The 25,472-nt window shown below is 43.2% G+C and overlaps 1 protein-coding gene across 6 annotated transcripts in view; it reads right to left on the bottom strand.

The window, feature by feature from the left end:
* Nucleotides 1-6,844: 6,844 nt before the first annotated feature.
* Nucleotides 6,845-25,472, bottom strand: part of TRABD (TraB domain containing) — a 35,985-nt gene continuing 17,357 nt past the window's right edge. For all 6 annotated transcript variants that reach the window (XM_061467531.1, XM_061467528.1, XM_061467529.1 and 3 more), the window contains 6 exons: nt 25,179-25,319; nt 19,978-20,088; nt 18,479-18,618; nt 16,115-16,287; nt 13,395-13,506; nt 6,845-9,934 (listed from right to left, as the gene is read on the bottom strand). In XM_061467531.1, the coding sequence (XP_061323515.1) occupies nt 9,757-9,934; nt 13,395-13,506; nt 16,115-16,287; nt 18,479-18,618; nt 19,978-20,088; nt 25,179-25,319 (855 nt within the window). In that variant the 3' untranslated portion in view covers nt 6,845-9,756. The remainder of the gene's footprint in view (nt 9,935-13,394; nt 13,507-16,114; nt 16,288-18,478; nt 18,619-19,977; nt 20,089-25,178; nt 25,320-25,472) is intronic.

Below are 25,472 nucleotides of genomic sequence, written 5' to 3'. Positions count from 1 at the left end.
GGGAGGGCGGGGACAGGGGCGGGCACAGCGGGTCCCAAGGTCTGGGCGGGAGGCGGGAAACGGTGCACTAGCACCGCGGCGGACGGCGGTAACAGCCGGCCCCGTGAGGGGTGACCCCCACTCGTCTGGAGGCATCGCTGAGGGGCTGCTGGCTGCAGCCCACAGGAGCTCGCGGGAGGTGGCTGCTCGCTGCCCCTTTGCTAGTGCCTTGCTACCCGTTATTCAGGGCGCGGAGCGTTCGCCTCTGGTGCGCCTCGGCTGTGAGGCGGGAGCGCCCCTGCGCGGCACGCGTCCCGGCTCGGCGCTGGCCTGGCTGGCGTTAAGATGTCCTGGCTGACGAGGGGAGGGAAGTCAAAGGAGAAGGAGAATTTGGAGAGCTCCCCGAGCCGCGAGGAGAGGGGTGCGCTGGTGCAGGCCATGCTGGAGCACGGCGGGGACCCGTGGGATTATAAAGTCATCGGGCAGGACCCGACCCTGAAAGGTGCGGAGCGGCAGTGGCTGAACTACGTGTCGGTGTACCACCCCAAGGGCGAGAAGAAGTGCTCGGCCCTGCAGTGGCTGTTGTTCGACCTGGCGCGGGCCTTGCAGGCGGCGGTGGAGGAGAAGGAGCAGCGCATCCGGAACCTGCAGAGCAACCTGCAGGTGGCTCGGAACGAAGTGCTGGCGCTGCGGGGCGACAGCTCGCTGCTGAGCGAGCAGGCTGAGCAGCTGCGCCGGTTGCGGGACGAGCTGCGGGATGAGGCGGCGGAGAACGCGCGCCTGAGGAGGAGGGTGCACTGCTTGGGCACCCTGCTGACGCTGGGGAACGGCTGGGACCAGAAGAAGGTGGCGGCTCTCAGTAAGGCAGACTGGGACCCAGAAGTGTGGGATGGGGATGGCTGGAGTGTGGAAGCGCAGGAAGAGTTATCGGTGCAAGGAGTGGGTGCTGCGGGAGCTAGGAAAGTAAAGCCGGCGGAGGGAGATGGAGGCCAGGGAGAGGGGGATATGTCCGGGAAAGAGAAGGTTTGGAGGAAACAGAAGGAGGGGTGGCCCGTGTGGGTGAACCGAATGTGGGCCCTGGAGCGGTGCTCTGCCTTCACGCAGGAGGTGGCGAAGCGGTTGGTGACCGCCATCGGGCTGCCGTGGCCCAAGGTGGGGGCCATCGTTAGAGCCCTGCCTGCTGAGGAGGTGTCAGGGGGAGAGATCTTGCGGCTGGTGGTCAGGAACCTGGGAGAGTACGAGCCCCTCAGGGATAACATGGACGGGGCACCCTGGAAGGATGCCCAGGAGGCGTCAGCCTACGTGTGTGGGAATGTCTTACTGCGGGTGCTAAAGCAGAGGGAGAAGCCAGTGCCCCCTGACTTTGATGTGTTTGGGGTGACCGTGGAGCAGGGGGATGTGGCGGTGCTGGCCTGCCGTGCCCCCGAGCTGCACAAGGGGATTTTCATCAGCCTGGGGGCTAGGTTAATCGGCCGCCCCCTCGGTGAGTGCATGGCTGCCTTGGAGAACATGGGGACCCTGATAGAGGCCGAGGGGCAAGGGGTGGCAAAGAAGGACAGGATGGGGGTGAAAGGGAGGAAGTACATTCCTAGAGGGACAATTTGGAGATATTTAATAAGCCAGGGGATGAATGAAGGAGAGCTAGATAGCCAGCCCACAAGAGTTTTACTTGCCAAAATGAAGAAAATCTTTCAGGAAAAGGGAGTGAAGCAAGAGGAGATTTGGGAAAAACTGAAGCAGATGAATGCATCGGCTCCTCCCCCTATCCCAAACAGAAAGCTATACCCAACCTTAGGGGACTTTAAAGATTAAGAGCTGCGTCCCCTGGTGTCAGTGGGATTAGCCTCCACCACACTGACCTGGTGTGCAGGGGGTACATGGGGGTATGATGTCTGTTGAAGGGTAGGGAAATTACTTTCTTAATTGCTATGGGATCAGAAACAATATTGTTAGATTATCAGGGTCCTGCCTAAATCTGTTTGGGTATTGGTAGTGGGAAAGGGCAAAGTAGAAGCCCATTTGTGGATGGGTGGATAAAGAGGGGAGGGAGGTTGGGCAGGAAACGTTTTAGGAATTAATTTCCTGTATGAGTTTAAGGTAGATCTGTACAGAGGGAAACTGTATTGCTTTGCTCCCTAGAAGTGAAGTGATTGCAGGAGCTCCCAATTCAGCAAAGTGCCAGTCTAAAAGTAAAACAGAATCAGGGGTAGTAAATGTAGTATGGAGAGTATGAGGTGCTTCCAGCCAGAGACACCCCCTCTTCCTGTTCCAGTACCCATAGAGTACTGAAGCACAAAGGGTTAAGAGGAGGCTCGGGGGTGCACTGAAGGGTGACTGGACTGGGATCTAAAATATCTATTTTCACAGTTAGTGTGAAATTCACATACCCCGGGACTGTGGGCTGTGTGAATGGTGGAAGCCCCTTGCAACCCCGGGGGTTACACTAGGTGATCTGTAAAGGTCCCTTCCAACTCAGACCATTCTGTGAACTGTAAATCCACAACGGGTTATGCTTCTGACCCCTGGGAGTGGGCACCACTTGAACAGTGGCAAATCAATTGTGTGGGTCCCTTTAAGGGGGGTTGTGTCTGTTTGTATTTGCTGTTACTGGTAGAATAGCAAGATGGACAGAGGCGGCGGCAGCATCCGAGGCTACTGCTAATGTCACTGTTTGATGACTATGTGAAGTATTGAACAGATGCAGTCCTTCAGTCTTAACTGATTCAGATACAGGAAACCACTTTGCAGGTGCTTCAGTCCCCAAGTCCTCTAAGGAGTGAATCAGTTAACTGATTTCTGCCATCCACAGCCCTCCAGGGTACTGGAGGGAGCTCATAGGCGCATCAAGGTGAGGCGGAAGCTAATTGCTGAAGAAAGAAGACTAACCTGGAGCATTCCTGTTTCTGTGCTGGGCCATGGGAACAAAGAGTTCACCAGGCACCACTGTGGTCCTGCCCCACAGACATGGGAAACGTGGTCCTATCCACACCCTGGGTATGAAGGGGAGGGCCCAGAGAAAATTTAGGGGTGGCTGTGTTTTGTGGGTTGGGAAACACAAAACTAAATGGAAACAAAAAGGGGGTGGGGTGAGTGTTGTATGTTTTGTTTGTAGATGGGGCCCACTGCCCTGAAACCAAAGGGAATGTTTCCAACATGTTGGTAAGACTGGTCTTCAGGATCACACGTGACTGTGGGATTGATCATGGGGGTGGAGCACAGTGTCACCAAGAACCATCTTCAAGGTGCTCATTGTTGTGCTTAAACATCAACAAGAATATTGTAAAAGCATTGCAGGCCCCGTTCATGTGTTCCTGTGGCTTCTGGGGGTGTAACTCGTGTTGTTTGGTAACTGTGCAGACTGTATATGCATTGCTTCACCTGTGAGGAGAGCGGGAGGATAAGGTGATCTCTGTGGCTCCAGGAGATGTGATGTTACACCTGGTGGCATTACATTCATTTGCCTGTTCTCAAAAGTGGAGTTTTGTTCCAGACTGAGGGACTAACGAAGTCTATGGGCTGAGCAGCCTCGCTGGGATGGGGTGGTCAGACAACATGACAGCATACAGAAGGGAGCTGAGAAGCTGGAGAACAGGTTGCAAGCCTGAGACCACCTTGGCGAGTAAGGAACTGTCAGAACTGGAGACTGAAACTGTGAGCTGCATGTTGTTGCTATGTCGTATCATGAGTTGGTTTCCACAACTGCAGTTATATAGCACTTAATCCTGTACAACTGCTATGCAGCACTTAATGCACTTAATCCTGTACTTGTTGTCGGTTATGATAGAAGTCATGTTGTTCTTTATTCTTCTGTATCTGCTCTGTTTCAAAAGGGAAGAATGTGCTCATGTGCCCAATTGAACGCCTTGCGTGCATTGCCAGCCTTAACAGTTATGGTGGCCTCCAGCTGGAAGGGACTGTGTTTATCAGCATCTGGAGTGGTCTGTCTGTCCTTGGAGGAGGTCAGCAGACCAGGGGGTGGCTTGTGAGCAAGGTGTCCTGCTGGAGCATGCAGCTCCACAGAGCCAAGGCCCTGGCAGCGCTGGCAGAAGGGTGACAAACAGGTGCCCCTGCTGCTGCCTCCAATATGTAAACTGACAGATAAGGTCCTGCTAGTGCTTGGGCAGCTTGCACGGGAATCAAGGCTAACGTGGAATAGTTGTGTCTGATAACTGCAGGAGGTAAACTAAGCCTAATGGGACAACCATGGGGGAGTTGTGGGGAGCCAGGCTGCCTGCAGTCGGTATTTCCGCCAGTAACACTGTGTAAGGCTGCAACTGCCTGAGTTGATGGCACTTGAAATGCCACAGTTACGTGTGGCTGTAACAAAACCAGGACCAGTGGGGAGGAAGTAATTGGAAGCAGGTTGTTTATCTGGGAGGGATTTAGGTGGAGTAGAAGAGGTGTCAGAAAGGCGGCTTCTGATGCTGAGGGATTAAGTCAACTGAAGAAGACCAGAGGGCTCCTGCTGATAGAGGGAGTGTGGGTGCCTACACCTGACAGTGACAGTCACCTGCAGACTCAAGCCCTGGGGGGCATTGCCTGGGATAAGCTGCTGAACTGGCTCCATCAGGTCTCTGGCTTCGTGGTGTAGTGTGGGCATGAACCTGCACCTTGGGACTTGCAAAACTGCCATGGAGGGGTGGCTGTGCGTGAGGTGCATTAGATCTGAGATGAAGAGCTCATAGCTTCATAGATGTGCCTTACGATTTGCATAAGCATGTAACTTGGTCACTATTATGGTACTGGTTATTTTTGTTTCTCTACTTTTCTCATGTGTATTCAGCAGTCAATAAACAGTGTGCCTCAGTTATGTCTTGGGATAACTGGTCTGAGGAGCGGCGTCACACTTCATCACAGGAGTGGTCCCTACTGTGGGAGTGTTACTTCCTACAAGTTTTCCTCTAACAGACCTGGGCATCCTGGAGAGGGATGACCTTACGGGTCTGGCCCAGGAATGCTGCTGTTGGCTGGCTGCCTGTACACAGTCAGACAGGTAGCAATCCATGTATGTAGTGGCCAGGCAGAAACTGACGATGACCATGATGAACCATCGGGGCTGCTGTGGGCTTCCCAAGTCCTTCCACTTTGCCACATGCTAAAGAGCAGCACCAAAAGCCTGACAGGGTGGTCACGGTGGGTTTGGGTGAGAAGCCTGCTGAATCTCCAGCTACCTGAGAAGAGCAGCAGTCCCTCAATGTGACAAACAAAATACGTTAACCTTTTAGAAGAATGAGAGTAAAGGTCTGCTGGGACTGGGCCTTCCATGATGGGCAAATTAAGTCTATCCTTGAGATGCTACAAATGAAGCAATCTGTGCTAATTTCAAGTGTTTTAAAACCCATGATTCTTACAACAGTAAAATTAAGGCGTACTAAGGTTGTTCTTCTCTAGCAATGCAATTCTCTATTTACCGTGGAAGCAATGTCATGTTGTTTGGCAGATTTTTAAATTTTTAAAGTGGTGATTAATATATTATTGCTGATTCATCAAGAACCTGCCCCTCAAGCTTCAATACAATCACAGCAACAAGAAATGGGTATACTGCGAGTCGGTAACTATGCAGGCTGCTCCTCTTTGGTGTTTAGTTAGTGAATGCCAGGTACCACATCTGTGAGTCAAACCCCAACATCTCCAAGGTTAACACCTGCCTCCTTTCAAGAACAGTTTAGGGGCTGTTAAACACAGATGCACCACGTAAAACCACCTGCAGTCAGTAGATGGCACTAAATTATTACTATTACTCATGTTTTCCAGCTACTGCAGAAGGCAAAATAAAAATGCAACAGGGTCCCAGCTGGCAAGAGAACACAGGGATGGAAGCAGGGAGACAGCTGCAGGGATGTGGAGAGAAGATGCTCACGGGCAGGTGGTGCACACTGAGAAGTCTTCTGGACTGCTTGAGGGCAAAGGACCAAGTGGTCTTAACCAGTCTGGTCTGCACACAGCTCCAGGGGCTGTACAAACACTCCTGCTGGCCATGGAGGCAGGCAGAGATGCAGTTCATTGATAACCACCAAAATCAAAACATCACTCCTAATTTTTTTTTACCTGGTTTATGAATTTTACCACTGAAAGCACCTCACTTAGCCAGGAGGAGATACAACCTATTGAAACAGGTAAGTATGTAACAGCTTTTTATTCTGACTCTTTCCACTTTCCCGCATCTTGATGCATCAGCACTGAGTATCATGGTAGTGTACATCTTCTCACACACACCCTCTTTCCCCCCCAGACTAACACCACTAGAGTTTCCACATACAATATCAAATGAACCAACATTAAACAAGCAAAGTGAGCATTTTCTCATGTTGCACCACAGCTCCTCCAGCATGGAGCTACTGGAGGAGCCAGGGCCCAAGGGCAAGGTCTTGTGCTGGTGCAAGAGCACATGTTCTCAGTTGCCACCTTTTTCCCTACTGGAAGTGAGGATAAGGCTATCCTCATCTTTGCTGCTGTCACCTCCCTGGAGTACAGAAAGCTTCATTTGCTCCAGGTCAGTAAGACAGCAGCATATGGAAGGCAGGGACTAGGAGGGGGATACTTCAGCTGGTCCCAACTGAACAGGACAGCTGCTCTACATATTCCCCATCCCCTTCCTCGACAGACACAGAAGTGGGAATAAGCTGTGGAATAAGCACGCTAGTTGTATCTTTTTCACCTGAATGGTCAATAGATCCATTTCAGCTTTGGATCTTTGGAGCTACTTGTGTCCTGTGTTTCACACATATCCGACCCAAGAGCTCAGCACCATGCTGGTCTGTACATCAGTTGGAGCTGAAAGTGATCTTTCTCCTCCAAATTCTTAAGACACCCCCCCCCCCCCCCGCCCAAATCATGCAATAAAATCAGTCTCAACACATTAAAATCTAAAATTAAAGTTTATTTCAGTTTTAGAAAGAAACAGGAAAATACATACAGGAGTAGCTTAGAGCTACACAAGTGACAGTGTGTTGTTTCTTTTCCACATGTGGTTCCCACTATTGCCCGGCACTTTGAGATAACTTGATATATTTCTCAGCACCTTTTAGATATTTGACAATACACACACAGAAAAACAGCTTCCAGTGGAAATCCAGGCAGTGTTAGTCACCTTCAGACACAGACTTTTAAATTTGGTTCAGTATTCGGTATAGGAAAGAGACATCATGAACACAACCCTGGCCAGCAGCATGCTGGTGGACAGTTCACTCAGAGCAGGCAGCTGTCCTCTGGGTATGCAAGCTGAGGCTGCCTGACTGAACAGTGCTTGACAGCTCACGTGCTGTGCAGGTCATCTGCTGGTCCCATGGACAGTATGTGACTAGAGCAACAGTTTACTTTGCAGATGCAGCTCCAAGTGCTGAAGGGAACTTTGCCTGATCAAGGAAAACAGGACTGCACTCTGCTGCACACACAATCAAAAAGTATGGACCACGGGTTGACAAAGTGTAAAAAGAGCAGAGTATGCAGCTGGTACATTACCTGTATGGAATGCAGCTTATCTATCCAGTATGAATACTTCATTAATAGTGTTTTTTTTAAGTAATATTAATTTACGTGGCTCAGTTTGAAAGATTAAATGCTTTTTGCCATTAGTTCAACACCCTTTCCACTTAACGATTCTGTTATTCCCATGCAGAAGGCAGCACTTTTAACACAAGTGATTGCGCCTGATGTTCGGCCAGGGTTTGAGCACTTTGCTGGGCTGGGACTAAGGCCGTCAGCTCCTTGCATGACTGAGCACTGGAGAGATGTTAAAAGCAGCAACAACAGTCAACTCACCATGCCTAACTCTGGACTCTGAATTTAGGTACTCACATTGAGAGGTCACTCTCCCTGCATGTTCAGTACCGCAGGGAAACTCATCATTTCCTCTCTTAACCAGTAACATATGGCAACATACCAGTAACATATGGAAACCAGTTTCCCTACTTCAGCATTACACTCAGATGCCCTTCAGTGGGAGGTATTTACTCCACCTGACATTCTTGTTCAGCCAAATGTGTCAGATGGTGAAATTAAAATGTCCTAGACCTAGCTAACCAGTGTTTGTTCTCAATGCAAATACTGATGAATAAGGAAAATAAATGCCTTCAACAGAAAGGGTGGTTAAAATATTTTATTCTTTATATCATAGAACATACCGCTGTTTACTTTAAATCACTTTGGAGTAAAGGCACACATTGTTAAAAATACTTCAAATTTACATCACATGTACAAATGCATAAAACAAATGTACATGTCACCAAACGAATACAATATGGCTTCATAGGGTTGAGATGGGGCTGGGACAATTCAACATGTATTTAAATTTTACAGAATGCTGTTAAGACTGAAAGGACTGACTAGAACAGAAAAGAATGGACCTGAACCACTGATTATGTTACATAAAGAGTACAGCACATTGAATATACAACACTGAGCATTCATGTATGGATTCATAGGATTGTTAGCTCTGCAAATCCATCAGGCTTTCCAGTGCCATTGAGTGAAACCTGCATGCACATGATCTGCCAGTTTGCAACAGCAGGAAGGTAAACTGCAAATTCTCCATCCACTAACAGGTTCCTTGAAGAATCTGCTGATATGCTTTGTAAAAAGAAAAGTAAAACAATTGACTTAAGGTATTAACTGAAGAAAATGACTGAGTAATGAACGGACGACTTACAGGGTGATTACTTCTGGCTAAAAAGCATAGTCTGCAAGAATGCTCTGCAACAATCATTCAGCATTAGTCCCACCCAAGTTTAAGGCTCATACCTAAAATTTACCTTAATTTGCTTTCGTTTGTGTAAAATTACCTGAGCACAGAAATCCAAGATCTACAGAGCTTTTAAAATATCTGCAGATACCTTAAAAAGCTGTAGATAACTTAAAGCAAAACATCAATATATTGATTTTTACCAGCTCGAAAGTCTCGAAAAGCAACCAACAAAACAGTATTTTGGTATGTCTAGTCTCTTCAATTTACAATACTGAATCCAGCAGGATTTGGCTAAATAATACAGTTTAAATAAGCTAATCTAAAGGAACAGAGTGTCCTGTAAACATCTGACACAAACCACATTGCATTATGATAGTGTGGCTATACCTTCTCTATGCAGGAGAAAAACAATCCAAGTGGTGGTGGTAATGAGGGGTGCAATCTAAAGGCAACGCTCCTGTTCTTCAGTAAGGCTTGTAAAAAATTGGAGCAGTGTACGTATGACAGCCTGTACAGTTCTGAAATTGTTTGAAAGCTCTCAAGTTTAAAAAAGCCTAAATGTTTGAAGTATAAAACACACATTGAGAAGACGTCCTTGTAAGTTATGTGTAAAAGTGTCTGGCACCAGAAACGATCACTAGGTATTATTATACCCAAGGGAAAAAAAGCAAAGAATCACTCAAGACAAGTGTCCCTGAACTTCGGAGCAGATGCAGCCGATTAGGTTACTTCGTGTTGTTCTGTTCCTCTGGAAAAGAAGCCATGAACAAACACTCCTTAAGCTGTACTACATCATCAGTAATATATATTATATATACAATATGCATATATATAATATATATATTTGCGTATGTATTTCTTCAATCTGGAATCATGTGGTTTCATGCAACACACTTACCAGGAATCAAACCTACTCATTAGATCATAGCTGGTGTAATTTTAGCATCAAATCTTTTATTATACAGTGATTCAGCGTTGCCCAATGTGAGTCATCCATGACTAGGATCCTCATATTGCTCTTCTTTCAGTCCAGCTCACATCTGTTGCCTGTCACCCTTTTTCAGCCACCTTCTTACAGTTCCTCCACTTGATGTTCAATGATGAGACCTTATTTCTGTCAGCTTCTGAAGATAGTTCTGTGCTGCTGGCATCGAGAGAATAAACTGCACTGTCCTTTGACCTATTCGATAGCAGCCATATCCCATCAATCCAAAAACTGTTGCTTTTATGACAAATTTGAAAATCTTATTTGAAGCTGATGGAGGAGGCACACTGAAGCAAAAGATATGAAATAGTGTTAACATCTCTGTAGCTGGAAACAACAGGCATTTTCCAACCAAAACAAGGATCTTTTCTCCCTTTCCCCCTTACAGTGCACAAAGCTTTCAAGTAACAGATGTGTCATGAACGAACAACATTCCTTCACATTCAAGGGACACACCCTAATTGAATAACAACAAAAATAACAATAAAGCCTTTTCCACTTACATACAATGCCACTCTTAATGGCTATGGACTTTAACTTGCCCATCACCCTATCAAAGTAACTAAGAAACATCAAGACTTCTTGAATAGTAGAAGTTAATATTGTTTGTCAAACTATGTATTATTATACATACTGTAGGCATATACTACTATGCCTGTCTCTGCACAGAGATAAAAGTCAGAAGAAATGCAGGACACAGCCCAAGTCTAACAGTCAATTCACTGTCATTCAGGATAGTGGAGAAAACCAGCTTGGATATTCTGGATAATTTGTGTCAGGACCTGGTCAGACTTGTGCAGCCAGAGGGGTAGGACTGGAGCCAAGCTGGCCTCTTCAGACTTGGAGGCTGTTTCAGCAAGGTGCACCCTGGATGCCAGGTCAGGCTTCCCAGCCTAGCTGCGGGCTCCTAACAAGAGCACTCTAGCGCTTTGCAGGAGATCGTATGGAAAAACCAGAGAGGCTTCGCATGAAGTTGTCTCCAGCCTGGCAGGTTTTGCTGGCTTTGAGATCTTCACAGAGCCACCTCTTCTCTGCAATGGCCACACAGAACCAGCAGGGCAGAGGACAACAGACACACCAGGTCTATCCCACCCTCAAACAGTCTTACTAACTTGTGTACTAAGTGAACAGCTAATACTACTTTCAAAATAAAGCCGTCTTTGAAAGCACAGCCACATACACAAGTAGCCCTGCACCTTCACTAACAAGCTCTGCAGTAGCTCAGCTGACCCTACACCCACAGCATGCCTACAGTGCAACTCAGGTAATCCTCTTGCAGGTGACAGAGGTCTCTGTGTGTCACTTCAAAACAGCCACAAGTTCTCACTTATCTAGAAAACGTTTCTAATGTACTCAGAAGCAATCAGTTACAGCAGTGCAAAAGCACGGGCACACTCAAACCTGGTTAGACGCACCGATATTAGGATAGAACTAGATGCAGTTTAGATCCATATGCTTGAAGTAGGGCAAAGGTGTTCCCTTATGAGATTTTCAGATTAAAGGAAATGCACAGGAAGAGTTTCAAAAAGGTGCACACCCTGAACAGAAGATGGGGTAAAGAGATGCCTTCACATCTTCTTTCCTGCTTTTCTATCCCGCCTCAATTAGAGCTCCTCAGTGCAACTAAAAATCAATTTGTAACAATCTGAAACAAACAGCAACGTCTGCTCAGGTTCTGGTTTAATGCATGAACCTTAAAAAGTGGAACTCTGAGAAACATGTGTGTTTCTATACAGACAATTTCCAAGATCACTGCAACTCATACAACCTAACTAAATAACCTGTGGAAGTCTGAAAAACTTTTCACTTTAGAGAGGTAAGAACCACTAACACACAAAAAGCCCTGCAACTCTGCTCTGCAACTGCAGTGCAACAGCACAAGGGGTAAAAATGTTTAATGAGAAATGAGCCTCAAGTATAATAATCTTTAGAATATAATTTGCTTCATATTATTTTAGAAAGTCAAACTAATGCAATATTATTGTCTTATGAAAGATAACTGGTAACCCTTCCACTTAGTTATAGCACTGGCACGGTACAGACAATTACATCAAAGAGCTTAAAACTTTGATGGAAAAGACCCCCTCTGCAACCTTGAAGACATGTAATCAGGCTTTGGGCTATTCAGAATCATAGAATACTTAGGGTTGGAAAGGACCTTAAGATCATTTAGTTCCAACACCCCTGCCATGGACAGGGACACCTTACACTAAACCATCTCACCCAAGGCTCTGTCCAACCTGGCCTTGAACACTGCCAGGGATGGAGCATTTACCACTTTCCTGGGCAACCCATTCCAGTGCCTCACCACCCTCACAGTAAAGAACTTCCTCCTTATATCCAATCTAAATTTCCCCTGTTTAAGTTTTAACCCGTTACCCCTTGTCTTGTCACTACAGACCCTAATGAAGAGTCCCTCTCCAGCATCCTTGTAGGCCCCCTTCAGATACTGGAAGGCTGCTATGAGGTCTCCACACAGCCTTCTCTTCTCCAGGCTGAGCAGCCCCAACTTCCTCAGCCTGTCTTCATACAGGAGGTGCTCCAGTCCCCTGATCACCCTCATGGCCCCCTTTTGGACTTGTTCCAACAGTTCCTTGTCCTTTTTATGTTGAGGACACCAGAACTGCACACAATACTCCAAGTGAGGTCTCTGTAATGTCAGTTCTGTAATGTCAGTGATGCAACCAACATTAGCCATACAATTACATGGATTTGGGCAACCTCATTTTACAGGTTATTTGCAAGGGAATATGGACATCTAGTTCATGACTCCAGGCAAGGCTTAGCCTTAAAAGAGACTTATAAATGGTTAGGCAGGGCTTCTGTACATTGCATTATCAGATCCAGACACTGAAAATCTGTCTAAATTGTATTTTAATGCCTAACTGCACCAGTTAGGTGCGGCATAGCCATTTCTGTTTTTCAGAGATCCTGAAGAGATGAGTGAGGCACATGCATAAACACAGTAAACTGATGTGGTAAGACAGAGTGCCAGTATTTGAAAGGCTCTATCATCCTGAACCACTGCAACCAGCACTACCAGGTTGTATTATAATCCTGCCTACATTTCTAAAGTCTTGACCTTAGTGGCTTTATAGGATACACAGTCTGAACATTTTGGTTCTCCAATTCCTTCTTTTTAAAAGTACATACTCTTTTAATAGGTACTTTGAAGCAGAGTTCACCAGATTCATCATTTAAATCAACCTATATTTAGGTATACACATTAGAACATATTATTACTTTATATATATATATACACACAGCTAAAAATAGGCTATGTGCAACTGTGAGAGTAAGCTTGTCAGAGCTAGTAGTGTCCTGACACAACAAAAGCTCTGAATACTACAAATACTATATATAAATATATACATAATTTGTATAACATTATACAAAAACTAGACTGGAAGCCTGGTTGTTTTCATCATCTGCTACAGCCCTCATCTGAATTCTTGATTTAAAAGACTGAAATGTGAATCAATGCATTTTCTTTCTAGACAAGGGCATCTTCTCATCTCCACTTCCCTTGATATCCAACTATTTAGTTTTTCCCCTTGGATATTTTCTTTTCCTTTCCAGTAAGCACAATCTGTGAGCACTGCAAGTCAATGAGCTGACAAGATGACAACAGTGATGCTTCTTCAAGCTGTGATGAAGAACTAAAAAAAAACCCCAAACAAACCAATTACTGCTGTCTTTCAGCAAGAGAACCTGTTGTGTCAACGCACAGGAAGTGATGACTGTTACCTCATTATTTCCTGGATGTTTAAGTCAGAGTTCCAGTTCTTTTCAATTCCAGGTACATGACCCATCCCAACAACACCAACTACAACAGCTGGGATATATTTTCTAGGTTCACCTGAGAAAGAGAGATGGAGAGAAAAGATTAGTAAAAGACTTAATTCCTAGCTATAAATAAATAGGTAATGTGTGAGATTACAAAATTTGATTCTCCAAGTGGTAGGGACTCTTACTACTAGATATTATAACTCTGTTACGTACCAGAAGTAAACGCTCATCTTACCTACTGCCTCTTATTTTACAAGTCTGGAAAAAAAGAATGCACCAGTATGGTTTTTGGATTTTCAGGACATACTGGTTTTGGTAAACAGACCCAGCCAGGGCTCATGCTCCAGCCTCAGGGCAGGACAGTCAGCACATGCAAGCCAAATTAGTTTCTTTCCTTCTCTGTTTAGGTCATATTTCTGTATTGTCGATCAGGCACAGCCCTGGTCTTTGCCGTCTCCTGAAAAGAGAACTCTCTCCACCACTTTGGGCAGTGGCATCTGGCACACATCCAAATTGTGACAAGACCTGGGCTAACAGTGAGCAAACAGCACTTGAGCCTACACTTGCCCCTGTTAAATTTATTGGTAACAGACCCAGCCTCAGCACGTAACAGCAAACCCCATCCATTTGTGTGCAGCAGGTAGCCAGTCACTATCTGACCACTGCAACACCTGCCAGCTCTCACCCTCACCTCCCATCTACCATCCAAATTCCACAACACCCAGTGGAAGTTAAAATGTTGCTCCTGAAAGTTGCAGGATTACCTCTCCCCCCAGTGAAAAAATGGTACTGGGCCACAATAAAAATAATTCACAGAAAACTTTCTAAATAATAGTAACCAGGCTGCTTTCCTATGAGAGAAGTTAGACATAAATGTAATACATAAATATATATGTATGTTCCACTGTCTTGCTTTAGGTACCCACTCTTGATTTTTCCAGAAATAATAACCAAAAATTAAAAGCAGCCCCTCAAAATGAAACAAAACTGCACTGAGAAAACCAAAACCATTATATACATTTTCAAAATAATTTCTCTGGACTTGTCTCTTCTCAGCCTATTTTAGGGTTGCTCTAAATCAGAGCTGCAACTACAGAGGCAGAACACAGTGCTTCAGCAGAATGGGCTGTCCAAGGCACATCGCATCTACTTCAACCTCACCCACGTATTCCTGTCTGCTTCTGGGCAGGACTCAGCAATGCTCAGCATCCTGCCTGAAACTTAGTCCTCAGAGAAACATTCATCCCCCTCTCAGAATATGTTGTGTGGAGTAAAGACAGAATGAAAAACTAAATGCGCAAGTTACATTTGCAAGCTCTTTGGAAGAGGTCCCCCAAGCAAATAGTCAGACAAAGGCTAGAAACTAATCAGACCTAGTTTAGCAATGTATCAGACTTAAAGTATATTTGATTCCTGCAAATAGTGTCCAGGAATTTCCCCTTATTATGTCCCTACAATAGCAAATGATTTGGACAATGGTGGTGATGTCATATTTCTGCTCATCTGAATTGTGGGCATCTTAATTATCTAATTTGCCTCTGTTTTTTCCCCCCTTTTTTTGCCTCTTGCAAGCGTGAACACACAGAAAGGATTACATGTATATAATATAAATGCACAACTTCTACACAAAACTGGCATTGTCTCTTGTTAACTAAGAGACAATGACTATCAATCAGGTAGTCGCTCACATTGTTGTCTTTTATGGTCCCATCTTGTAAAGTCCTTCATAACGTACACAAACCCCTTCCAATTTCATAGGCATTCACTAAACCAGTGTTCCAGAGACTAAGCTTTTAAGAAGGTAGATTTAAGGGGGGGGAGGAAATCAAAGAGCAATTCCTCTTGTGGCTCATGACCAGCCAGGACCAACAATAAATTTTCAGCCTGCTCTTTGGACCATCTGAACGCATCTGTGTCTCTCAGTCATACCATCTGAGCTAACAGGATATAGTGTGTATTTGGACAAACTTTATGAAGGCAGCACTAAGATAATATTAGGTATGGGAGATGCAAGAACACAAGTGCAATCCCCCTTGCTATTTTTTCAACCGCAAAATAGTGCCAGAGGTCTGCACTGAAGTGATGACAAAGAGTATCTTCTTAAGACAGTAAATGAGAGGTAACTTGTACCTCAGTATATTTATATATAAAAAGGGCATGCAGATCACATGTGGCAGCAAAATACTTCCAAAGGCTAGAGAAATTCAATTATGCTTGCTGAAATATGCAGAGTAACATGTTTCATTATCAGGGTTCCTAACAGCCCAATTTATAACAGGCAAAGTACAAAGAAGTCTGAAGTTAGAAATAATTAAGTAAGAAATGCGTTCCTGAGCAGCTAGTGATGACGATAATGAATTTGTTGAGATAACAGGATGGCAGTGAGGTGGACATAAGCGTAGACTGCCCCATCTTGTGCTGTAATACCAGATGCTTGTCAGGCTAATTAGTATTTTCCAGTTTTATTTAAATAGCACAGTGAGAAAGGCATCATAATTTGGAGTCACTGCTCTAGGTGGCTGCAACAGCTGGGTAACATCCCTTTTTAATTTTAAGCACTGTAATCTTACATGACACATGGCACACATGAACAGAACATCCCAGATTTCCTGAGAGCTGAACACACGAGTGCACAAAGAACACTTTGCTGGTTATAACATGTGCATTAAAACAATTACTTTCTGAAGCTCGAGGTAGTTCTATCTGCTTAGCTGCTTGCTTCAGCATGTAGGTCAAGTAAATATCTCGTTCTGAGACAATTGTCCGATGAAGATCAGGGAATTCTCCAATCATTTCTGCCATCATCTGCTCCAGTAAATCCTTCTGTTTGCATTTCTCCACATCATCCTTACTGAAAGAAAGGAAAGTTTTCTCAGTATCTGTTACGCTTTTGGAGCCCAATAAAGACAAACCAATGAGTCAAAACAATTGGGTATTATACACATGATTCACCTAAACCCATTCTCTACCGTTCTCCTCCAACCAGTTCTTTTCTCCAAAAAAGAAAACAGTCTCTATAAACTTGCAGAACTGGATACCTAACAATGCCTCTACAGTGAGGGAAAGGGAGAGAGGTCACTTGCCTCTAGCCAGTTCAACTGGATTTTCACCCTTCCCAGTTTAAAAGCTGACAACTCAACTGAGCAAAGCACCAGGGCTTCAAAGGACCCTGTTATTGTGGTGGCCCACTTTCAGTATATATTAGTAAGCTTAGAAGAGCCAACATAGAACCCTCTGGAGGAAGCAGATCTCATCACTGAACACACAGAAGCTGTATTTAAGGAACAAAAAAAGCACAGCCTAAGGGAGTCTGAGGGGATGGAAAGAGTTCTGCAGGTTCCTAGTGTCAATCACAGGTCTTCAGCAAGGAAGTCAAAGTTGTAAATCAATTACCTGAACAGAAGAATAGGAAATAGGCAGAAAATAAATAGAAGCTGCAGGAACAAATGTAATGAGCTTTTTTATTTTTATAGGTGCTGTTAACCTTCTGTTTGCACCCACAGCTGTAGTACAGTCATAGTTTGTGGCAATAGAATCATCTGTTTTCACATCTCTTGTCTACTGAAGAATGATGTCGAATACGCTTTCTTTGGTTTCCAAGATCAAAAGAACACTACAAATGTCACCAGGGCAACAAAAAAAACTGATGTTGAATTATTACTCCATTTTCCATAGAATCTCACATTGATGGCTGGGTGCACAACACCTACACCCAACAACTCCCCAGTTATAACCACTTTTTCTTTTCAACCTCTACCCACGTTTATTTGTAAAAATCAACGTAGCAGATCAATCAATTGTATGACAACAACTGAGATTATGGCCAAACTTCAGTGGGAAGCTAGTGTGCATATACTATAATTATCTTGATATTCCAGTTGAAAACCAAAATGTTCTTAGGATGGATAAAAGAATGCAAGAAGCCATAGAGAAATATATCCTTCAATGCCCCCCCCAAAGCCTGCAAACAGTTTCATGCTGGTATTAGATTAGTAAGAAAACTTACTCTCTTTCAAGCCATAACTACAGTTCATGTGCAAAAAGTAAAACTCATTTTACAAATTATTGTAAAAGCAAATATTTACAGGAAATGACAATTAAGTACAGAAAAACAGCAGGTTTGATTTATACAACTACAGCTTGAGCCCTGGACCAATTTTAAACGCCTATAAGAAAAGCCATGGATCATTTCCTGAGTACAGCAAAGTTGAAGTCACAGGGCATGACAGAGGCACTGAGATTCAGAGGATACATTTCTGGCAAGCCTCCCACCACTGCAAGTCTGGTAGGAACAGACTGAATTTAGAACAGCTGTGCATATGTTCTCACCCAGTTCAAGCAAGTTACACACACCTTGTGGGAAGAGGAAGCAAACTTAGTGCAGGGATGTCTCTAAAGGGCAGGGAAACCAAACTAAGAAAGAGAAGAGCTGTCTGGGAAATATTACTGTAAGGCAAATGTTCCTAACAATATGCCTTTATAAAGGCAATAATCACTAACAGTCCACATGTTGTTCATAAATTTAAACGTTTTCTCTTGTTCCAAACAAAACATCTGCTCAGGCAGCAGATTCAGCTCTCATGCTGCCCTGATCTACACGTCAATTAGCACAACAGGCCCAAGCCCTTTGGAAATCTTAAGGAGGTATAAATCAGCATACCAAGGCCCGACTCTCTTCTATTTACAATATTCACACACAGTAGTAGGAAGGATTATTTTCAGCATAGAAATAAATAAAAATAAATAAATACATAAAAGCTTAAAAAAGGTTTTTCTTAAGCACATTAGGAATTCTCCAGCACTAAATCTTTCACTTTACCTGGCAATAACGTACCAAAAAGCAATTAAAGAGCAGGAACAGGACCAGAAAGCCAGCTTTCTTTTCAGAAAATATGGTTTATTGCAGCAGGCTGGGTACCTTCTCATTAACTTCAAGTTTAATTGCAGCAGGCTGGGTACCAAAGACTTCCAGCTTGTACTTGAAGTCAAACTGAAGAGCTGAGCAATTCACCACAATTAACATATGGGATGCTTATTCATACCTGATTGGGTCAGACAAGAAGCAAAGGCCCCAGGCAAGCTTGACTTTTTGCCAGAAAGAAAGTGCAGCAATTGCTCTCTTAAATGTAACAGGGATGGGCCGGTCTCCAAGATGGAATTTACAGAAAGGTACTTTACTGGCCTGAAAAAGAAGATACAAATTAAGAGAATGTTTGTTATATTGTTCTATACAAGGTAACTTAAAATAAATGGCAAGTAGTGTCATATTTCAACATCCAAAACACGTTTTGGTCTTGCAGTAAAGTTTCTAAAATACTGCTTCAAGCTACAAGACGCAGTAGGTATTACAGTAACAACATTAAGTTGTAATGCCACCCTCTTTAGGTTAATTTCACCTACGCATAAAGCTTCTGCTTATGACCAAAGCTAAACAGAAGGGGGTCAGTATCTGTCTGGGTCTGAATAAAGTCTAACAACAACTGTGGTCATTTTGCTTTTACTTAGGATTTGTCAGGATCAGTAACCTATCAGTTTCTCATGGTAAAATATATTCAATAAGGAGCTTATGAAAGAAGAACTGATGTCAGATACCACACAACAATGTGAGGTGAGACTTCACTGTAGCCCAGACTGACAAATTTTAGCACAGTACAGAATTTATAGAAAGCTCTTCCCTATGCATGCTTGTTTAAAAATATCGAACAACCACTTCAGAACAGGACAGAGCTAATATAGATGTATTTTTTTCTTTCCCACTTAAATGTTTCACTGTGGCCTGGAAAGCTCAGGAAACTAAGCCTTGAAATAGTTCTCTTTTTGTTACAGATAAACCAACCAAATAATTTCAGATTTGTTAACAACTATGTTATCTCAGATTTCCTTACTAATATGTAACTTAAAAAATAGCAAGCTCCATTCTGCAAGGTGGATACATAGAGGAGAAATAGTGCCTCAGGATACCCTGACAAAAAAAAAACAAACAACAGAGTAGCTGTGATACACAGCAGAAGTTCAGCTGTTTACTTCCCAGTATCAGAGCTGGCAGTACATTAAAAGGGAATGTTAACAGACCAGATGTGACTAGCAGAAGAGTCACATACTTCATTTCCCTAACAATCTTTCTAGATGAATGTGTTAGATCCCATTAATGCTTTAGAGCTGGTTTTCACAACCTGAAATCCTGACACAACCAACAGCAGGATCAGGATCCATATCCAGAATTCAAAACCAGTTATTTAGCAGGAACAAGAAGCAATAAATTATTAATGAAACAGACACAAAAGCCACCAGAAATACCATCAGAAAAAACCCTTATCATCTGAAGCCTTTGTGGAGTTTCTTTCATGCCACTTAGGGCTACAAACATCTGTACTTTCAAGTACACTTTGAAGCCGAAACTAATTCTTAGACCTTCACAGGCTTCAGCACAAGCATGGCCAGAGTGCTCCTTTCCAGTCACTAAAAATTGGTTTTATTTAGTTCAACTCTGGGGGCAAAAGGCCAATACCTTAACCTCAGAAAAAACATTTCAAGTTCGCACCTCTTTGAAAGCCTCCCTGAATTCTCCTCCTGGGGCCATGCCCAGCTGTTCTGTGATGTGAGCAGAGACCTTCAGAAGCAGCATTTGCATCAATCCAGACATGACTCCATTCTGGTGGAAGAGGGAGAAAAACATTATTATAACTTAAAAAAATAAATTAACAAGCTGTGTGGATTTCTAAGCAGAATACACTGCTCACAGTCACGAAAAATCCTTATCAATTATCTTAGTGAAGAAGCAGCACTGAAGCTGTCTTTTGGAGCCAATTCAGTGATCAGTACCAGCTCTTATATCAATTTTTGTATCAGTTGTGAAGTAGCTTTTCACTTCAGTGTGGCCAAGGTATTCTCACTTTCAACAAAAATGCATGGCAGAGTTAAGAAAATAAAGGAGGGCAGGCAGTCTATATTTACTTCACTTGCCCGAAGAAAGCATCTGAATAACTGAAAGGTCAAAAAGCCCATACTGTGCATTTAACTGTTCTTGATCCATCTGGTTACAAAAAACCACCCCAAACACAGGAGTATATTGCACTGGCTGTAGAGTGAATGTCATGTTCTATAGATACTGAAAGGGAAATAGCTAATGGTCTAATTATAAACACTTCCACAACCCTGGGAAAAAATAGGCTGAGGACCAGTTAGGTTAACTGACACAGAAACAGAATCTCACATTGGGCAAGAAACAACAATGCATGGCTTCAGCACATAACACCTTTGCAAAAGCCTCACAATCCCAAGTGTGACTCACTCCCAACAAGCAGACTGAAGGCCCCTCCTTGCACAGTCTATAACTTTCTGAACAAAGATCTAAAATAAGGATTCTTCTTTCTAAGAAGAAAAGGAAACCTCAAATATACTTATGCAGAATTTCCCTTCCCCATCCTTTTACCAAAAAAAAAAAAAAAAAAAAAAAAAAATACCCATTCATAGCTGTTCCTTCTGTCCAGCTCTGGCTGTTCTCAACCAGTTATTTTTACAACTAAGACCTGGTGGGTGAGTGTTAGCTGTCCCAGAGTGAAACCTGTACCTTAGTTACATATCTGCTCCAATTTAGCATCAGCCCACGCCACTACCAGTAGAGGCATTCCCCCCTCCCTCACTAAAGGCTCATTTCCTGCTGTATTACAAGCTTCACATAACCAAAAATGAGGTTACAAAGGATAGCCTAAATTAATATAAGTGCTTGAAGTTACCAGAGGAAGGTCCTGATCTCCATTCATTGCATTTAGGGCCACGCTCAAATGACCCACCCTGTGCCACATCTGATAATTGTGTGACCTCTCCAAAGGCTATAGGCAGTTTCTACAATTAAATGGACTGAAGAGCCACAGAGGACCAGAGCTGGCAAAAGAGGGCCTATTTTCAAAACCAGTTGATTATCTGTTTTGTCATGCTACAAACTAGCAAGCATGGCAGAAAAACAGGGCACTGGGCTCCTGGGGAGAGATGAGGAAGAAAGGGCAGCAAGATAAAGGGTTTTCAGCATCCTTGAGATACAGTTCCAAAGCCTGGGGGACAAGGGTTTCCAAAAGTTCAGAAAAGATGCCCACAAAGAAAACTGGGATAATGCAGCCTGAGGGTATCTGCTGGCTGCTCTCCCCTTCAGGACTGATGTATTTGAAGTTTCATTTCTACACAGCGACAGAAAGATTCATGCTGCTGGCTAACAGAGGAATGCATCTTTGAAGTGTGTCCCAGTTATCTGTGTTCAACCTGCATGGATCTCAGTGCCTGCCGTATTTGCTCAGCATCAAAGAGATAAAAGGTGACAAGCAGCCTATGTAGAAACCAGCAACAACTGGCCAGACAGATAGTGTCAGGGGATAAAGAGCAAAATGTACAAAAAACAACAGGAGCAAGACAGTAAATGAGGTTTTTACTGATATCAGATTATTCCATGTCAGATAAAGGAAAGGTGATCACAAAAGAACATTAAATATGAGTGGCTGGCAATAGTTTCACAAGCTAGATGCAACAGCCATAAACCAAGCACAAGTAAGAAAAAACTTAACTACACAGGCAGAGGGATGCAGAGCTGTTAGCACACAAGAGAGAGAATGTGAAATACCAATTTTATCAGCCCAGTGTTCAATAGCAGTCAAAAAGCAAGAATAAAAAGAGGGATTACCAGAAAAAGAACAAAATAAAAATCTCAGTATCAATGGGCTGCTGTACAACCTTTAGCGAACAGCTGTCTTGAAAACAAGATACCTGAACTAGAAAATGTGCAAAGAAATACCAAACATATGAGAAGAGATTAAACATATTAAATACTCATGAGGCTTGGGAAAGGATGTCTGAGGAAGATGCAATCTATCAGACATCATGACTAGCATGGAGAGAGTGAAAAGGACAGGAAGAGAGAGGAATACCCAGGCAAATTACAACTGCAGGTTCTAAGGCCTTTCCCCAAACATCTGTTATTGGCAGCTGCCAAAGGGCTTCTGAAGCAGACTCAGAACAGAAATGCTTACACTACATATGGGAACACAGCCAAAGGAGGCCGTGGGGCTACTCTTTAACTGTATAACACGTCACAGATCCAGCAGTAACTGCATAACTGTGGACAGAAACAAACCATCTGAATTTTAGTCCTCTGGATTTCTTCTTTTAAAAACCCTAATTCCCCTGGACACAGTCCTATACAAACACAGGCTTGCCACCTGGAGCCTGAACTGGTTTTCTACTGCTTCAAGTGCACTGGAGGTTTGACTTTAAAGTGCAAGTGAAGTAACAAGTGACAGCAGCCTGCTCCTGTCCACGTGAATGTACCAGTCATCTACTGATTCACACCATATCCATCTTACTAAATAAGACAATCCTGCAGGTTATTTAAACATAGAGGGCTGTATTACACTGTGCAAATTGAGACCTTTTTAACTGGCCAGAAGCATTAAAAAAGTTACATACAATATAACAATATATTCTTGCACAGGTAACTTCAGCCTAAAAGAGTAGGTTAAAAAAGTGAGGCTAAGCTAAGATTTTGCTGCCACCAGGCCACTTTCTCTTCTGCCCCAGAAGAAAGTTTCTCAACTCCTCTTATGTCAGGACTAGCAATCACACAGCCACAGAGGGACATGATGCAGCTAAAAAGCAAGCCCTGTTCAGATTAACATGTGGTATGGTCACTGAAGGGACAGTGGAAACAGTGAGACAGGGGAGAACGTAAGACAAAACCTGTCTCACCAGTTTGGTTTAAGCCAATTGTTACTGTGTATCTTCAGGTAATTCACATCTGAGCCAGATACCAGCCTGCACTGTGTTGCTTTGCTTAATGAAAGCAAGCAGGTAGTTCTCTGCAAACAACTATAAGGGTTTTGAAATTCAAGGAGGGTCTGGAGGAAGAAGGCTGTTTTTAACCTGCAACAGTTACTTGGTAAGCTGTGAGTACCAGTGACCCATTGTGAGCGCATAATAGTTGCATGTTAACATTCTGCTCAGTTTCCAATTAAGACTGATGAAATGCAATTTTACTGCTTTTACATAAGTTTTATACAAGTGATTATAATGAGACAGTTTTCCTCACTTGATACTCAAGGATGAAAGTTGCAAGTAATTTTGACTTTTGGTGTAGCTTTTGGGCCTGAATGCATGTTCCAATGAGAAGACAACTGAAGCATGAGCAAGCAACCTACCAGCTGGCTTGATTTTTACCAGACACAATCATTTAACATGAGACAGTTGGACTCTTTTTCCTGGTTCTCCCTATATAACCCATACTGATACTGAATCAAAGCAGTAAGGCTGGGTTGAGACTATAGATACATTATTTAGAAGGTGCAATGACCAAATGTTATTATTTGCATTATACATGGTAACAAAAGTTAAGATTAAGCTGTAACAATAGGAAGGACCTTCATGTTACTCTCTGGCTTTGAAGCCAACACAGTCTAAAGCCTACAGTCTGCACACAAGATCACTTCAAGCCCTAGTAGGAAGTGATAATTACAAAGCTGCCAACACAAATTTACACCACAAAGTCTGCTGTTTGATTTTAATTGCCCTTTTGCTTTTAACAAAGAAGCACAGCAAAAATTGTTGCATTTAGCTTTGATATTAAAAATAGGCTTCTGTGCCTGTTGACGAGGTCAGAAGATCCCCAGCTATGCTGCTCTGGTCATTGTGAGCATGCATTCTTTTGGCTACATGCATCACAACAATTCACCTTACCCAAAATAAAGAGATGCAGTAATTCATGCAATATGCAAGTGTTTTGCAATGTCCTTTCCTTTAACCGGACATAAGGAAAACAGGAAAGACACATTACTGCCTGTGAGTCAGAAAGCCTGCACTAAGACACTATACACACAGTAGACTATCCCCCAGCCACTACAAGTGCTTCTGTATGGATGCAGATGATAGTCTTGTGAGGGGTGCAATCCTACAAATTCCCCAGTTTATAAAACAATTCCAATATATAATTACCATACAGCCAAATAATAATCTATTAATCTGTTCATTCAGCTGGACACTGGAACCTCTCTTTACTATTGACCACATACTGCCATTCTAATCAAATGTCCTGTCATTTTTAAGTCACCTTTGTGCTGTTTCACTGTGCCTAGCTTAAAATTACTTAAATACAAGCTAACTGGGTGAAACTGAAAAAATGCAGGACAGTACTTGTTTTGCACACACATCCCAGATGGCACCAAACTGCCGGAGTAGCTATAACATGAACAGAATCCCACTTTCAGCCCAGATTTTTCAGAAACCTCCCTCAAGGGCTACTATCAATTAGAAACTACCCAAAAGACAAGTGGATGAGAATTCAAAAGAACAATGCACTAGGATGACAAAGGAAAGCAGCTAAACAGATCGCAACAGACAATACTAAAATTAAGTGATCCCTAAACAGCTGTGATACAGACAGAGATTGCCAGAGTAATAATATTTAATATATTAGCAGAGCATTACAATTATGAAATTAGACTTGCATCCTACAAACGGAGTAACTGTTAAACCCAGGAGGATTCCTGGTGAGGTCAACAACTGTCCAAACCACCCCACTGTGGAACAGAAGCCCTCAATATTCCTCCTGAAAAGAAGAATACTAAACCTAACTTTGCCACTGTAATGGTACTCTCACCTAAGTCAATAGTATTAGGTTCCTAGCTAATGGTAACACTGGTTTTGGTTGCAGCTTGACAAATTATTCTTAGCAGAAACCCTTAGTTCTCTCTGTGGGACTCATACCTGCTTTATAGCTTGTTGAAGTTTTTCCAGATTTATTTCTTTGGCTTCTTTTAGTAATGTCTTCTCATCCATCTTTAACATCGAAACTCTGTACTGGCACAGTTCCACCACAACTACATCAGGCTGCACGTCTTGTATTGTCTGAAAAAGATGAATTTATTTACACCAGTTTAGGAAGGATTAAAAAGAAATGCAGCTAATATCAACACTTCCGTGAGAAAAGGGACTTAATAAAAAGCACATTCCAGTAATCATTTTCAATTAAAAGAACAGTGAAAGAGTAAGTAAGAGTTC

This window comes from Pezoporus flaviventris, unplaced genomic scaffold (genome assembly GCF_033815535.1).
Source record: "Pezoporus flaviventris isolate CSIRO_AGI_PZ_B2104156 unplaced genomic scaffold, CSIRO_AGI_Pfla_v1 ptg000045l, whole genome shotgun sequence".
Lineage (NCBI taxonomy): Eukaryota > Metazoa > Chordata > Aves > Psittaciformes > Psittacidae > Pezoporus > Pezoporus flaviventris.
The sequence above is the reverse complement of the archived record's forward strand: the minus strand, read 5'-3'. Positions and strand labels throughout refer to the sequence as shown.